Source organism: Crocodylus porosus, unplaced genomic scaffold, assembly GCF_001723895.1.
Source record: "Crocodylus porosus isolate Cpor-Errol unplaced genomic scaffold, CroPor_comp1, whole genome shotgun sequence".
Classification (NCBI taxonomy): Eukaryota; Metazoa; Chordata; order Crocodylia; family Crocodylidae; genus Crocodylus; species Crocodylus porosus.
In genome coordinates this window covers 10,833,488-10,848,816 of record NW_017728924.1, presented here as the reverse complement: position 1 = coordinate 10,848,816, position 15,329 = coordinate 10,833,488, and the positions used below count along the sequence as shown (strand labels likewise).

At 46.2% G+C, this 15,329-nt stretch overlaps 1 protein-coding gene across 1 annotated transcript in view; it reads left to right on the top strand.

The window, feature by feature from the left end:
* The window catches only part of ZNF185 (zinc finger protein 185 (LIM domain)), a 63,161-nt gene that overhangs the window by 16,934 nt on the left and 30,898 nt on the right, over window positions 1–15,329 (top strand). Inside the window, 6 exon segments of the mRNA XM_019540318.1 lie at window positions 496–579; window positions 4,242–4,319; window positions 5,054–5,134; window positions 6,817–6,885; window positions 10,356–10,445; window positions 12,356–12,439. Of these exon segments, the coding sequence (XP_019395863.1) occupies window positions 496–579; window positions 4,242–4,319; window positions 5,054–5,134; window positions 6,817–6,885; window positions 10,356–10,445; window positions 12,356–12,439 (486 nt within the window).

The window sequence follows — 15,329 nt, the reverse complement described above, 5'->3', positions numbered from 1 at the left end:
TAACTACAAAGTCAATACCTCACCTCTGTATAAAGAACCCACGTAATCATAACAATGCAGTTAGTGGTGATCAGATTTCCCTGGTTTTCTGATTTTCACCAAAATTAAGATTCCAACTGATCTTTCCTAGAACACTTTCAGCAAGGTTGGAATTGACGTGAAGGTATCTTCAAAGTTATCTTGTGACAAGCAAATAGTGAAATATCATCTATTTGATTTGAATGCCCTTGTTCCCCTCAGAAGGAGGGGAAAGATGGCACCTTATAAACTAAGTCATTCAGAAATTCATAGGCTTCAGTCTATTAACAACACATTCCCCTATAATGCAGCTGGTGGAGTTCCAAGGAACAGAAACAAAATTTTCCTTCAAGATGAAAAAATAATCTACACAAGGGGAAGCAAAAATAAAAAGTTAAAATAATTGTGTGTGTGTATGTATGTTTATATGAAGTGGAAACACTGTAATCATCGTGTTTTTATTTTGTTTCCTGGAAGAGTTGAAATTGAGGAGGAAGAAATGCCACACCGCAAGAATCAGAGTTTAGCTGCTTCATCGAGGTTTAGTGCTGGTGACACCAGGTAGTGTCTTCACCTCTTGATTATAGAAGGGAGAAAGGGGCGGGGGGGCTGGAGGCATTTCTTACTTTGTCTTCTAGTCTAATATCAAATATGAGTCTGACCAGAGTTAAGACAGAGATGCTGCAAAAGGGCCCACCCATAAAAACATCGTTTGTCATTCCTGATAGAAAATAAGGGTCGAAAGGGACCTTGAAAGATTATCGAGTACAACCCCCCTGGTCTGGGCAGGAATACTACTGAAATCAAATAGAATCAGTGAGTGGGAAGGGACCTAGACAGATCATCTAGTCCAACCCCCTGCCATGCGCAGGAAGGAGCACTGGTGGCGGCAGGGGTCATAAGACCCCAGCCAGGTGCCTATCTAGTCTCCTCTTAAAGATTTCCAGGGAAGGTGAGAGCACCACCTCTCTGGGAAGCCTATTCCAGGCTCTGGCCACCCTTACAGTGAAGTAGTTCTTCCTAATAGCTAACTTAAACCTATCTTCCCTCAGCTTGTGGCCATTGTTCCTGGTGACTCCATGGGGGGCCCTGGTGAACAGACGTTCCCTAAGTCCCTGCTGGTGGCCCCTGATAAGGTTGTAGGCAGCCACAAGATCCCTGCTCAGCCTCCTCTTGTGGAGACTGAAGAGATTCAGGTCCCTTAGCCTTTCCTCATAGGGCTGGCCACAGAAGCCCTCAGCCATTTGAGTGGCCCTTCTCTGATCCCAGCAAGGTGTCTGTCCAGTCTCCTCTTGAATTCCAGGGTCAGGGACTGCACCACCTCCTTGGGAAGTCTATTCCAGATTCTGGTCACCCTTCTTGTAAAGAAGTTTTTCTTTACATCCAACCTAAACCCAGTTTATGACCATTGTTCCTTGTCCTCCCCTGGGGTGCCCTCGTGAACAGTTTTTCTCTCAGCTTCTGATATTAACCCCTTACATGCTTATAGATGGCCACCGAATGCCCCCTTCAGTCTTCTCTTCCCCAGGCTGAACAGTCCCAGATCCCTTAGTCTTTTGTCATAAGGTTTGTCCTCCAGGCCGTTAATAATTTTTGTGGCCCTCCTCTGGACCCTTTCAAGATTCTCCATGTCTTTTTTGAAGTGCAGCACCCAGAACTGGACACAGTACTCCAGCTGGAGTCTCATCAGCACCGAGTAGAGAGGAAGTATCACTTCCTCAGCCCTGCTCGCAACGCATCAGCTAACGTATCCAAGTATGTTATTAGCTCTGTTGACTACAGTGTCACACTGGCAGCTCATGTTTATTCTGTGATCAACCATAACCCAAGGTCCTTTTCAGCCATCATGCTGGCCAGGCCATTGTCTTCTAACCTATATTCATGTTGCTGGTTACTTTTCCACAGATGAAGGACTCTGCATTTATCATTATTGAACTGTAACTATTTCTGCTCTGCCCACCTTTCCAGCTTGTCCAGGTTCACTTGGATCTGCATCCTATCCCCTAGGATGACTGCTTTTCCCCGTAACTTAGTATCATGTGCAGACTTGAGAAGGAAGGGACTGAAATGCAACTGAGCACCTGCACATGCTACTTATTTATGCTAGTGTTACTTACATAGGTTTTGTACAGCTGTGTATGTTAGGACAGGATCCAGAACAGAGACAGCTGTCCCAACATAGTACATGAAGCATGTAATTATTACAGCACCTCCCTCTAGGTGGTAGGGAACAGGTAAAAGTCTGCTTCCCTTGAGCAAATCAGTAACCTAGGATACATTGCAAACAGATGACATTTACAGTTGTGTAATTTTACTCCTGATTTTTCCTGGGACAGCTCTTCACTAGATTCAATTACGTTACACCAATACAGAGGTCTACATCTGCTCCTTTTTTTTACACCAGTATAAAGGTCAATTACTCTAGTCTAAACATGTTATGGGAGGAAAAACAGCAAGGGTGTGAATGAGGCCAAACTAGTTGGAAGGTTTTACAATGACAGGCCTGGAGGTGGTCATTCTGTATTTAATTACAGACCTGCTATAACATGGGTAATGTCAGTGTAAGGTCATACCAAACCCACACTACGCTTCTCCTTTGATCTATAGATGTGAGAAGAGTTCAATCTCGGTAGCTCATTCATTTCTGACCTCATCTCACTGAAGATCTCATAAGCCCCAGTGATGAACATGGTATAAATACCTAGGCAGACAAAAGAAGCTCCTATCCAGTGAACAGCCATCAGACAATAAAGATTTTCTTTTACTAGTAGTTGTGGCTGGATGAACTAACCCTGCTACCTAGAAATAAATGACTCAATATCTTATTATTTCCAGTCTCCTGAGCCAACTGTCCCCTTTTGTAGGACTTTAAATTTAATTAATCTACCTTGACAATGGTAGCATAAAATCAGTCTGTCCATAAAGATTCAAGCTGTTTGACTTTAAATTGATCTTTGCTGGAGTGGCAAAGGTTACCCTAATTTCAAACTACCAACCAAATGCACATCTTACTGTTAAGTGTAAACTGTACACCATATCATAGAAAGGGGACCAATGCCAGAGGTTTCCCTTCCCTTTGCAGGAGGGAAAAGGTACCTGCTCCAGGAACTCAAACTCCTTGGTTCTTACTGGTGCAGAGCAGAGCAGTCTCCTTTGCCCTGGTAGTTGCTGCTGCAAAAGCCATGACATGGGGCTGCTGCTACAGCACCACAGACTCCCTGGGGAGCCACCTTTCAGATCCACCCACCTAAGTGGCCTACTGGAGTGGGTGCCCCGTTCATCCATACCTTGTTACATTACTGACCAATGCACTTTTATCATCCTACATGGAGCTCAGTTGATGTTGATTGAAAAAGTGTTGGGTGATTTGGGGCGTCAGAGGAGATGTGCTGAATAAAAAAGCTATGGAAAGGGAGACACCACCTGTCCCCAGAGGGAAAAACTCTGCTGTTTTTCACAAGGGATTCTTTCAGATTAGGATTCAGCTGTTTATTTCCACTTGAACAAGAAGCTTGCTGCCAGGTGTCAGTACTCTTGACTTCTCCAAGGTTTTTAAGCCTCATGGACAGGGAGCAGTGTCCAGGAGTTAAAGCTGACAGGCAGACAGACTTTGTCTTCTAGGAGGAAATAGGTGCATTTGCATTATGAAGTTGTGATGCAACTTCATTTCTCTGGGGTACATAACCACAACTCTGTCTTGACTGGAAAGTAAAAATATATTTTTTATAGATAGTGGTCTTTGTCTAAAGATGTTCAGGGATTGGTTTTTCAAGTGAGACCCTGGAAATGTTCAGTAGCAGCAGGCATTTGTCATACAAATTTTGTTTTGTTGAAAAAGTAATTTTTTTCTGTCAATAAAAACCTTTTGATAGAAATGTGATGCATGTTGGAAGACTCAGAACTGCACATAACTTCATTGAGCATGTACATGGGCATGGGTGTCTTCACATGAGTCTCATATTACAGGATTATGGCTTTTTGCTGGTTATTAGGCTGTCACTTAAGCCTGGGGCTTGCAGATGGAAAGATCTAATGTTTAGTCTGTTAGCCTATTATGACCTAAGAGACCTAGGTTCAATTCCCTTTTCTGCCACAGACCTACAGGTGGCCTTGGGTGAGTCACTTAACTTCTTTGTACCTCTGTCCTCTCTTTGTAAAGGAAGGTGGTGAGATAGTCACACAACAGTAAGATAGATGGCTCTTAACACTTTATTTTTTATCAGTACTAATAGGGTGAAAAAGAGCCCAGCAGAATCTCCCCATAATGAGCCAAGGGCAAAAACCGCTGTTTCTAAAGAGAGGTAGGTCTGACAGCTCAGATCACCTGTGAGAACAGAAGTCTTTCAGGCTCCTTCTGAGAAGTTGCCTTTTTGACCCATATAACTGACAGTAAGCAAGTTTTGTGGGAGGCACCAGCCTGTCCCTTCAGCCTCTGCTGTTGCATTCACTCCTTCGATTCATTTCAAGCATAAAGTGCTAGAGTCTAGCTTAGCATGTTCCTTCTGTGCAGGAGGCACTCTCACCAGATCAGGGGGAGCTGTATGAGACATGGCAGCCTGCTGTCACCTGAAATACGGCTCCCTAAGGCGTATTTCCTGCAAGAATCCAAAATTATCCCAAGTAAAGGAGTTGAAAAGTCCAGAGGGATTTTGGGGGTGGGGTAAGGAGCAGAGGTGGAAATCTAGCTTTTGAATTTGCTTTTATTATCATCTGCATGGGGGTGGAACTGTTTTCCTTCACTTTTTTGAAATTCCTGATTCTATCATCAAAGATATTGTTGAAAGGGTAACTGAGAATTTTTATTTGCTGGAAATAAAGTGATTTGGTAAATTATTATTTTTATAATGGCTTCAATTAATTTTTAATGAAAATGGTTAATATTGGCATAATTTTTCATTTAAAAAAATCTGAAAAAGGCTGTTTTTTAAAAATGCGACTAGAAAAAAACCTTTATGCTCACAACAATTTTGACCAGCTGCACGGCTAAATTATTTTTGCTTGACAGCTACACTTTCTTCTTTGCTCTATTTTGTAGCAGTGATGCAGGCAGTAAAAGCCAAACAACCAGAACCTGGAGTGAAACTAAATTGAGGAGCTCCAGTTCTACTGAACACAGGTACAGTGCTTAAGATATGTCTTTTGAACCATAATACACAGCAACTAGAACACACCACCAATGGGATTGGGTTTTCATCATGTTGATAGAAAACTTGCTTATATGTGAGCCGCATGACTGCGGTACAGTGCAGTCATGAAACAATCAATTTCATAGTCTGGTGGCTGTAACACTAAAGAGGGAACTGAGGAGGCATCTTATAATGTTATTAAAGAGTTAATGTTTTAATTTAAATGTCTCTGATATGAGTCTTTCATGATAAGCTAAATGATAGCAAGTACCCAGAACGCCCACACTGCAAACTAAAGCCAGTAATGACTATAGGTAGCCAGCAGCTCTGGGCCTTGTTGCACAGTAATTTTGGGTGGTTTCTAGAGCTCTTAATCCCTGGATTGTCTGCACATTAACATCTTGAAGTGTCTTAAAACAGTGGTTCACAACCTTTTTCCTACCAGGGCCTATTTGCAAAGATCCATGGCCAGACCCTCTTGGTCCTGCCAGTGTCTGACGCCCAACCCCCTGCCCCCCGGGCCATGCTGGCAGTACTGTAGCAAGGGAGGGGCAAGAAGGGTGACCACCCCAGGTGCCAAAGCAAAAGGGCGCCAACAGGCATTGCTCAGTCAGGGTGAGGCACGGGACAGAGCCACAAGCAGCTCATTTTGGGGGCGGGGATGTAGGGCCCCTGCATGTATCCCCAGGCAAGCATGGGGGGCATGTGCCCTCCAGATTTGTGCATGGGGCAAGGGCGGGCTACCAATGCAGGTTTGCCCCAGGCACCAAACTTTCTTGCTATGTCACTATATGCTGGTGTCCCTCGCTCCAGACCCCTGCCCCCCCAGCCCTGCCAGAGGGGTCCCCAGTTGCCCCCATCCTACTCAGGCCAGAGCACGGTGGCTGCGGCAGCTCCGGCTCATGTGGGCAGCAGCAGAGCAAGTCCAGCCCCAGCACGGGATGGAGGGAGAAGGAGAGGCCTGTGGCACTCCCCCGCCCCAGTCTTGGGCTGGAGCTACTGCACCGGGTCAGGCAGTCTGGTCATGGCCCCTCCCATCACCCCAGCAACATCTTTGGGCCTCTCCACACCTGTGAGCATAGGCACTGGCCCCAGTGCTGCCAGCCTGGTCACGCAACTCTCTCCCCCACCCCCTTAGACCACTAGAAGGGGCAGGTGCCTTTCCGCCACCCACTGCCCTGCCGCAGCTCACGACCCTTTGAAATATTCTTGTGACCCACTTTTGGGCTGTGACCCATGGGTTGAGAAACGCTGTCTTCAAACACTTGTTTTGCAGTTCAAGTTTACATAACTCCAAGGCAGGGTTATCTCTTGATCTGCACAGCCCAGCTCCTGATCCATTAAGGTGTGGCCACTTCTCACAGATATGCTGACCAAGTTGAAGGTGTGACTGCTCCAAAGCACCAAACCATTCAACATTTGTGTGGCTCACAGCGTCAGGTGTAACAAGGCCCTCTGATATTTAGGCCCTCAGTAAACAGCACCTGTCTCCTTCAGCTAAGAGGTCAGCACCAAAAAAATGCAGTTTGTCTCCTGAACTAAATGGGCTTTTGTTTTAACCTGATCCCTGCACTGTAGGGATGTGTATATCATAAATCTAATAAACTACTTCCTCCTCCCTATCTTGCTCCAGCACCTGCTCTGACTGATTTGTACTGCATTTTACTTGCAGAAATGGTGAAGACAGACAGCCCCCTAATGAGAAGTCCTCAGCAGAAATCGGGTCACAGTATGGGAAGAGGTAATGAGTTATGAAGGATAATCTGTGCTGCTTAACACAAAACATTCAGAACTAGCACCTATCAGTGGTTGCTGGAGAGTCATACATCCAGGCCATCCTTCATAAACACCCTTTATGGGTGAGCTGCACCTAATCAGGATTTTCTATTTCTTCCTCTTTCTCCCTCACAAGACCTCCTATTTGGCTTAGTCTTTACAGACCTACTTAGTCTGATGCACTCTCACTATTTCCACCAGCAAGCTTTGTATCTGCCAGTTACAGAGAGAAGAGGTGTTTAGAGCTTGAGTTACTATGGCTTCTTCCAGTGCTGATTCTGAGTCGATCTATCAAATAGATCAGGACTGTCCAACTTCTAAGCAATTGGGGACTGAATACCCCATTGACTGAATCAGTGACAGCCTCGCATCCAGGAGCTGCTATTGGGTGAGCCATAGGCTCCCCCTAGGCTGCATGCTATGCAGACACCCCACCTTGCTGCACTGTACAGTCTCCCCACTGCTGCTTCATGAGCACTCAACTGCAACACATGCCTGCATGGCCCCAGGTTCACCCTCAGCTGCCCTGGCTGCAACACATTTCACTTCCCTGCCCCCTGGGGCAGGGGAAGGCAGTTAAAGCTGGAGGAGGGAAGGGGAACCCAGAGACTCCGGCTGCAATAAGCAATGGAGGAAGCAGTGGCCAGGCAGAATCCTAGGGGCTGCAACTTAATCCTATGTGAGCCACATACAACCTGCAGGTTTATCATAGCTGGACTGCCCTGAATGAGATACAGGTTTCTCTAGCTTTATGTAGGTTTCGGATATACAAATTCGCTCTTATGCAATGACCCCTTTTCTACCCAAAATTCATTATATGTGAGGTAAATTCACTGTTTCTTCTTTTGTGATCGGCAGCAGGTAAGTTGGTGGGGGCAGGGGAAAGGGCCGTGGGTGGGGTGGCAGATTTGAGGCCCCAGCAGTGAGGGAGGGAGCAGAGCACAGGCAAGAGCACGGGCTAGGACGAGTTAGGCCTCAATCTGCAGCCCCCACCAGTGATGAGGGAGGGAGTAAGGCTGGGGCTGGGGCAGGTGCTGCACAGCCAGGGCAGGGTGTGGGACAGGGTGCACACAATGTTCCCTCTAATGTGTAAGGTGTAAGGCACACACCGCTTTGGTCCATTCCTGTACATAGTGTAACAAACATATGACCACTCAAATAGTAATTGAGTTCTGCTTAAGCACTCCTATGTATTGTTTGGATAAGCCTGATGGGGCTCTGTAATGTGTGTCAAGGACAGCAGCAAGGTATTGTGTTTATGGGGTATTATACATTCATGAACAGATTTAAAAGGTAAAATTGTCAGTTGTCACAAACAGCTAGAGGATTTGGGTCTGATTCCCCTCACACAAAATTGGATACCAACATAACCTCAGTATTTGAGTGTCTATTAATGAAGAAATTCCTATAGGTACTTACATATTGAATTAAATAGCTTTACCCAAACATTGTGCCAAAGAAAAGTAAAATAAAGAAAGCAGTAAAAGAGTTCTGTACACCACTAGAAGTCATGTGAACTGCTTATATGCAATGGTTTCCTTCTATGGTGTTTATAGGTCCATATTTTCTTTTCATCTGTGCCTTTGCAAATCAGCTGTGACTTAATTGAAAAATAGAAACTTACAGTGGTGTAAAACTTTTATGAGAGGGCTGGCCCATAATCTTTGGGGACCCCCTGCAAGATGTAGTTCTGGGGCCCCCAGATCCTTCCCTGGGGCCGGGGCCGAGCCAGGAACTCCTCCCCGTCTTGTGCGGTAGCTAAATGAATGTCCTGGCACACTGGAGGCAACGGAAGAGGTGGTGGCCAGAATTTCCGGCCGCAACAAGGTAAAAAAAACAGTCGGTGCAGTTCCCTGGTGCCATGAGGAGACAGTCTGCCCCAGCCCCCGTCCCCGCCTCTGCCTCACCTCAGCTCAGGGAGGAGCTGTTTCCTAAGGAGTGAGAAGCTTATCTCTGGTAAATGTTCCGCACCAGCCCCGATGCCTCTGCCATGCTCTGTGCCCAGCTCCTCTCCGGACAGGTGCATGGCATTAAAAGTTTTTAAATCATGTGCGCACCTTGGAGGGAACCTCGGGTGTACAGCTTCTCCTGGTACGGGCTGCTGCTGCAGCCAGAGGCCACATCAGGCTCTTCTCAGCGGGGGCTGGGATGGGCTGTGCTTGGGGCAGGCAGTAGCACAGAGGGTGTATGCACGCACACGTGGGCAGGGGTACAAGGCACGTGCAGGTGGGGGAAGAGGGCACGTGCACAGGCGGGGCCAGAGGGTGCACACATGTATATGTGTGTGTTTGTAGGGAAAGTCCCACATATACACCCCTATGATACACATGCACCCATACCCCCCTTGCACTGCCATGCACGCAGACACCCACAACCCTCACACTCCCCAACCGCCCTCCCCCACACACAGCCTTCCACAAACCCCGTACCCACCCACACCCCACATATCCACACACACACATCTACATGCTTCCTCAACCCACACACTCACAGCCCCCCACAAACCTATACGCACCCCCCACAATATACAAGCGTAAGACTTCCTTTTCAGCTATTGTGTAATCACCTCTATGAACACTACACAAACGCATGTAAACCAGGGCAAAAATATTTTTTGAAATGAAATTAATTAATGTTTTAGATGTTTGCTTTTTAGAATATATTTGATATTTTTCTGGTTCTGAGATGGCAAAACCCCTTAATGAAAGGGACTTCCGGTGTGAAAAGTCAGTTGTTAGGGGGCTAGACATCTGGTCACAAAATGGTGACCGGGGGTGGAGCACCTGTCGAGGGGCCCTCAGGTTGCCAGAACTCAGTAAACAGTCCTCCACCCAAAATAATTGCCTGCTCTGTTCTAGATCTCACATGTCTTGTGTAGAAGGTAATTCTCCGTGCTATATAGTTTGCCTTTGCTAGTTTTTTTCAGGAGATAACAGTCCCTTTCTGGATAGGAAAGAACACTGCTTTAGCCAGGGAAAAAGCAATGAGGCACTTAGCTTGTTCTACCAACAATCAGGCTGCACTCCCTTCTCCACATTCAGCTCTCTTCTGCTTTTAACCTTGGTCACATCCACTTGTCCACTTCAGGTCCTATTCCCTATTTCTTGTACACAGATAACCTCTGACTATGTTCTCTAGCTTATATACAGGAGTCTGTCCTAGAGATCCTTCTGGCTAGTCCTTTTATTTAGACTTCCACAAGCAGAATAAGCTTATTTGTTCGCTTGTCACATGTTAGTAGGACTTGTCACCTTCATATTCACTCCTCTGATTTTAATGTTCAGATTTGATCAGAATAGACTTCAGATCTGGGCCTTGCCTCCTAAATTCAGTCTTCCTTTGCCCTGTTGAACTTAAATAACTGTAAGAGCGTTGGATATACCAAATACATCTGCAGCATCATGTCAGGTTAATTATAACTCTCTTTGTAACTAGCTCTACCTGTGAAGAATGTGTGAGCAGTGCCCCCCAGTCAATGCCTCCGAGTGAAGAAAAGTTCAGAGCTACTACATGTCTGATGAAAAGGTAGAGTTCAGACTGCTTTGTTGTCTGTTTAGTGGGAATCCATAAATACATTGCTGTGGTTTGTTATTATAGCAAATGCATGATTGTAGAACGCTCCTTGTGCATGTCCAGGTGTGCGGGGATGTTTGGTTTCCCCAGGGACACATAGCAGCGGTGCACCTTCCAGCACAGCTGCTTGTCCCCAGGGAACACCTGTGCCACACACACTTTGGCATGTGCCAAGTACTTGACTCATTTATATGGCTTCTCCCCTTAGGGGTGGTAGGGGAGGCTGGGGTGAGCACTGTTGGCCCCAGCAGCCTTACCTGCAGTCCTGGGGCTGCAGCCACAGCGATCCTGCTGGGCAGAGCCTGGCTGGCAGCCGCAGCGTGGCTCCGGGTGGCCTGGCTCTGCTTTTCAGTAGAAGCCTGAGCTGCGCCAATTTTTTTTCTGCTCTTTTTTTTTTTTTTTTTTTCTTTTTGACTCCTGGATATCCAGGAGTCAGAAAAACCTGCAGAAAAAAAGAAAGGGCATAGGGTATGCTCGGGCAGCATGCTCGTGCAGCACGCTCTTACAGCACGGAGAACAACAGACTGTGCAGTTTATGGTGCTACAAACAAGTTTTGCAGTGCCACATACCACATTGACCATGCTTGTCTGAATGTGCTCCTTGTGGTTATAGACAGTTAACTCACTGGCTCAGTGACACAGCCATTCATTAGGGCTGTGGGAAGCTTCAGTCCCTGATTCAATTCAGTGGAGATTCAGCCCGAGTCAGTGGCTGAATCTCCAAATCTGATCTAATCAGAGGACCCTTTAATCTCTCCAAATTGAATTGGAGAGATTCAGCGATTCGAACATAGACGCAGCTTTAAATGTTTTTTTCTACATACCTCTAGGTAGCAGGTGGCTTGTGAATGCTGTGATGCTGGGGCACATGGAGCGTCCTACAGGAGCACGGTGGGGGGGTCCCCAGCACTCTTGACAGCAGACCCAGAAATGTACTTCTGGTCCACTTCTGGGTTTGCCAGAGTGTGCTGGGGGGGTCCCCCACACACAAACCCTGGGCTCAGCAACCGGTGCCTCCTGGGTCTGGGGAGCACCTGGGATCCCCCCATGGCTGATCGCTGAGAGGGGGGATGCTGGGGGCTGCCCTGTGTGCTCCCCAGTGGACTAGAAGTAGTTCCAGTCAACTTCTGGGTTCTCCACCAAGCACACAGGAGACACCCCCCCCCCCCCCACACACACACACTCCTGAGGTATGGTCTGTCTGCCCCAGCATCACAACAGTCACAACCTGTGCCTGATACCTTGAGGTATGTAGAAAAAACATTTAAAGCTGTTTCTGTCTGAACCAATGATTCTCTGAATCAGCATCAAATCTTCAGATTTGGATTTGGCTAAATCGAATCTGGGACAGTAATCCAAATCAGCTGATTGAATCACTGTCCCCAATTTGGGCCAAATCCTAATCCAAATCGAATAGGGCCCATTTCACACAGTGCTACTGTTCATAACAGTTGAATCCTTTAGACTGTGAGCTGGTCCCCCAGAGGAATAAGTTGAACTCATTTGATCCCAGAAAGGATAAAGCTTAAGGGGAACAAAATACTATAGGGAACAATTGGCAAAGGAGTAACTTAAGTCTATGGTCTGGCAGAGTAGGCTGTACTCTAGCATACCGTGACAGTTCTTTACCATACTCTTACTGTTATGAACAGTAGGGGTGTGTGAAATGGCCCTATTTGATTTGGATTCAGATTCAGCCTGAACTGGGGACAGTGATTCAATTAGTTGATTCGGATTACTGTCCCAGATTCGATTTGGCCAAATCCGAAGATTTGATGCTGATTCAGAGAATCAGCAATTCAGACAGATTATATTATCATGCAAATATTATATGGTCAAGTCTTATATGTTTCTGTTCCTAGTGACTGCTTGGTTAAGGAGGAGCCTGAGCTGATCTCCTGGGATGAATTGGTTACCAAAGCCACAACCTTTTCTGCAAGTCAAAGGTAGAGTCAGTGTAAAATGCCTGCAGTGAAATGAACATTGTGCTTCTAGTGGAACATGTGCTCTGGAGGTTTCAGGAAATGCAGGTCAATTGAAATGCTTCATGGAATTGCAAAAATGTCAATTAAATTTCATTTAGGAGGAAAACGGAATGGTCCATTATAACACTTCTGAAACAAAATACTGTAGCTTCTTTCCTTTTGAAAATGTTTCCTTATTTTAATATAAAAAGTCAAAATTGAAAAATTTGTGAACAAACCATTTTTTCACAGTTATCTTTCACAGAGAATGCATACATTTGTAGGATTTACTTCAAAACTAAAATAAATTTTGAAATCTAAAAGTCCTTCATTAAACAGATTTTCTGTTCTCCACATACCCTGAGCCTGTTGCCTTACACTGTCTATCAGGCTTTCCATTTAACTTGTCTTATGCCTGCGTTGGATTCCCTCTAGTGAAATATCATTCAAGTAAATCAGGCTTATTCCAACAATCTGGCAAGAGAGATGTAACCAGGATGAGGTCCTGACCTGGTTCTCCGTTAGTGTACTGCTTAAAACCCTCCCTTACCCAGGAAACGTATTGTATCCAGAATTGTTGTTATAGGTGTTCTGTCGATATCTCTAAATGAAAGTGGTTTGTCGCTGTTCTTCTTACCCTTTATGTAAGTTTGAATAAGCATCAGATGGGCATTAAACTTTTTATTTTTATATCTCATTTCATCAAGAAAGATCCCAAAGTAGTTTTATATGCCTGATTCTTCCTTGCTGAAGAAAGAGAAGGGAGGAAAGTTGCAGATTGCAGGCCCAGGCATAAACAGGGAGGATACCCCTGCCCCGGGGATGGTGGATGAAATGTTGCCCTCCCCACAGATATACCTATTCCTTTCTAGGAATAACTCTGATTTCCCTGTCCCCCACTCACACCTTAAAAGACTTGACTCATTTATATGGTTTCTCCCCTTAGGAGGAACAGCTATCAGGTCCACCTTCAAACCCTGTACTAGACTATTGCCTAGTAGAACCAATGTTTTCAATATTTTCTCTTCCTCCCAGAACAGTGAAAAGCATTAACCCTTTACCAGTTCAGCCAGGGAGGGGCCAGCAGTTCCCATCCCACTCTCCTATTATGCCTAAAGGTTATCTCTCTGACAAAACTGGTTTGTGAAGAAGCACATGATGGAAGCTTGCAATGAAAGTTTCTGTACTGTGGATAAACTGACTGTCAATTCTGCCTTCTTCACTCTTCACAAAATCACAACCTATTAAAATATAACTTTTATATTTATAAAATATAAAACAGTGAGCTGCTGGGAAGGGATGGCCTCTACCTCTCACCACTGGGGAGGAGACTCTTCTCAGCCAGACTGGCTGACCTGCTCCACCAGGCTTTAAACTAAGCCTGCCATGGGATGGGGGCACTACCGCCACTGCTGGCCCACTGAACAACCCTTGCAAAGCCAGCAGGCTAAGGCACTTAAGGGAGCCCACCCTTGCCCCAGCCCTGGAACAAGCTGTAGGCAAGGCAGGAGCCCCCAAAGGGACACTTGCCTGCCTGTACACCAATGCCAGGAGCTTGGAGAATAAACAGGAGGAACTTGTCCTCCTGCTCAACACAAATAATTATGATGTCACTGGGATAACGGAGACCTGGTGGGACTCCACTCATGACTGGGCCACAGGTATAGATGGCTATACCCTGTACAGGAGAGACTGAGTGGACAAAAGGGGCAGGTTTGTAGCTCCTATGTCAAGGAAAGCTATGCAACCCTACAAGCTGACATCGGTGTCCAGGGTGGATGACAGGAAACCAGCTGTGTTAAAATCTGTGGGGGACACGGCACAAGGGACACAATGGTGGGAGTCTACTACAGACCTCCTACCCAGGATCAAGACCTTGACTAAGAGTTCTCTGGGGAACTGGCTGAGGCCACAAGCTCCTGGTGCATGGTTAACATGGGAAACTTCAACTACTCTGACATCTCATGGGAAGAGCGTTCAGCCAAATCTGAGCAGTTGCAAAGTTTCCTCTCATGCATGGATGAGCTCTATCTGATGCAGGAAGTCTGTGGACTGACGAGAGGTAAAGTGCTGCTTGACCTGGTACTGGCAACGGAGGATGACCTAATCAGTGACCTAATGATCGAAGGAAAGCTGGGTGACAGTGACCATGAACTGATCACCTTCACCATCTGCTGTAAAGCTGGCAAGGCAGTCAGCAATACAGAAGTCCTCGAATTCAGGAAAGCTGACTTCAACAAGCTAAGGAAGCTTGTCAGTGAGGCCCTTAAGGGCAACAACCCGAAGGGGAGGGGAGTTCAGGATAAGTGGTTGCTCAATCATGGATGCGCAAGCAAAGTCTATCCTGTCTCAGAGGAAAGGCAGCAAAAGGGCACAGCATCCCCCTTGGCTCTCCAGGGAACTAGTGGACCTCCGGCATCTAAAAAGACAGATCTACAAAGGATGGACGACTGGATCCACCACCAAGGAGGAATACTCTGCACTGGTCCAGACTTACAGAGAGCAAACCAGGAAAGCCAAGGCTGCAACAGAACTCCAACTAGCTGCAAGTATCAAGGACAATAAAAAGTCCTTTTTTAGATATGTGGGGAGCCAAAGGAAAAGCAAGGGCAACATTGGACCCCTGCTAAACCAGATAGGACATCTGACAACTGACGCCCAGGAAAAAGCCAACTTGTTAAATGGGCACTTTGCGTTGATTTTTCACCAGTCCCAAGAGACACCCCTTGCCCATTATGGGATATCTTCATTAATGGTGTAGACATTGGTGTCAGAAGTGGACTGGCCAAGTTCACCGATGACACCAAACTCTGGGTTAAAGCATCTACACCTGAGGACAGGAGGGTGATCTAGGCAGACCTTGACAGGCTCA